The sequence below is a fragment of the Anarrhichthys ocellatus genome, unplaced genomic scaffold (genome assembly GCF_004355925.1).
Source record: "Anarrhichthys ocellatus isolate YVR2014 unplaced genomic scaffold, GSC_Weel_1.0 scaffold6595, whole genome shotgun sequence".
Lineage (NCBI taxonomy): Eukaryota > Metazoa > Chordata > Actinopteri > Perciformes > Anarhichadidae > Anarrhichthys > Anarrhichthys ocellatus.
The window spans coordinates 1-1,542 of record NW_022286569.1 but is presented as its reverse complement, the minus strand read 5'-3'; the positions used below and the strand labels follow the sequence as shown (position 1 = coordinate 1,542).

Sequence of the window (1,542 nt, the reverse complement as noted above, 5' to 3'; positions counted from 1 at the left end):
GATAAGACAATTAATAGATAACTAATAAATCATGTGAGTCACTTATCAAGCAAAAAATGCCAAATATTTATTAAATAATTAAATAAGTTAATTGTCACTAGACTGACTATTCTGCCATTTTGGACAAAACATTTAGCAGACACCACCTTGGACACTTTCGCCACAATTTTCTGACATTTTTTTAGACCAAACTGAATTGTTTCATAAAAAATAAAAAAGCACATTTATCAGAGCTGAAGATAATAGTTTCTGCTCTTTATTCAGCGTTAACATCGTGGCGCGTCCTCTGCATGCATCATGTGAACGGTAAAATCACCACGGGGATGATCATTAAACTGGTATTCACGCTACGCTTTGTGGAGTCTCATCAGAATCTATACCGAACTCAATAAATATGTACAAAACACAAAAATACACATCATATCGGAAGGAGGTGCACACTGATACACCGGTATCCACAAGATGTACGACCAAAACAACACATCAGACGAATTCTATTAGACGGATCACGAAGGAACGGATTCATAAAATCTAAACAGTGAGGTTATTAATATTCCTCGCGGCCCTGAGTGCAGACTTCATGGCGGTTTCGATCCACCCGTGCGGCGTGGCGGTGTGTTCTCCTGCAAAGTGCAGCCGTCCCTCGCTCTGGAACAGCTCCCTGGCGTACTGACCCTGCTGGTAGGGCGTGAACAGGGCGAAAGCTCCCAGACTGTACGGATCCAAGCCCCACTTCTTCACCAGGCCGCCCGTCCACAGGGCCCTGATGTACTCCCCGTGGATCTTCACCAAGTCCTCCAGGACCACGGCCATCAGCTCGTCTTCGCTCACCCCTTGGAAGAGGGTGGAATCGTCGGAGCAGGTGTAGGACGCCAGCAGGGCGCCCGCCGCCGTGCCGGGGAAGCCGTGGCTCGGGTAGAAGATGAAGCGGGACGGCCGGTCCGTGATGCTCTTCCCGCCTCTGATGCCCTCTTTCTCCCAGAACCGCTCCGAGAAGCTGAGTATCACCTTGGTGGTGCTGGCGTAGTGGACAGAGCGCAGGGCCTCCGTCTTGTCCGCGGAGAGAGGCGGCTGGAAGTCGATGAAGATGGCAGCCTTGGCCGAAGCCGTGACCAGGGCGTAGTCCGCCGTCAGGTTGGTCAGGGAGCCCGAGCTACGCCCGTCCTGGAATGTTACCGTCACTCCGCGGCCTCCTGCGTGATTGATGAGCTTGACCTTAGAGTTGAGGAGGGTCGTGGCATTTAACATCTGGAATAAAGCCCTCGGGATGTGATCAAAACCATCTGTCACCTCAAAGTACCTGGAAAATAATAAAAACCTCTTAGTCACAAGCTCTGCAAGTCTTCTTCAATACAGCATGATGTTCATATGGTAAATTATGGTTTGTCTCTCATTGGTTTGTGGACTGATGTTTTGAAGCAGCGAGTTTGGTATTTTGGCCATCGCCATTTTGTAACCAGTGAACAGGAAGTGACCATATTTGGACTGAGGAGGCGTGACGTAGAGACATCGTATACGTCTCTGGTAGAGACCTGTCAATCA

At 49.1% G+C, this 1,542-nt stretch overlaps 1 protein-coding gene across 1 annotated transcript; it reads right to left on the bottom strand.

Annotated features, from left to right (window-relative positions):
- Window positions 1-531: 531 nt before the first annotated feature.
- On the bottom strand, window positions 532-1,300 carry LOC116380257 (L-amino-acid oxidase-like; the record flags this gene model as incomplete). The annotated part of the gene is made up of 1 exon (XM_031842199.1): window positions 532-1,300. A coding segment is annotated over one exon (769 nt), but the record flags the coding sequence as incomplete, so codon positions are not given.
- Between the last annotated feature and the right edge of the window lie 242 nt (window positions 1,301-1,542).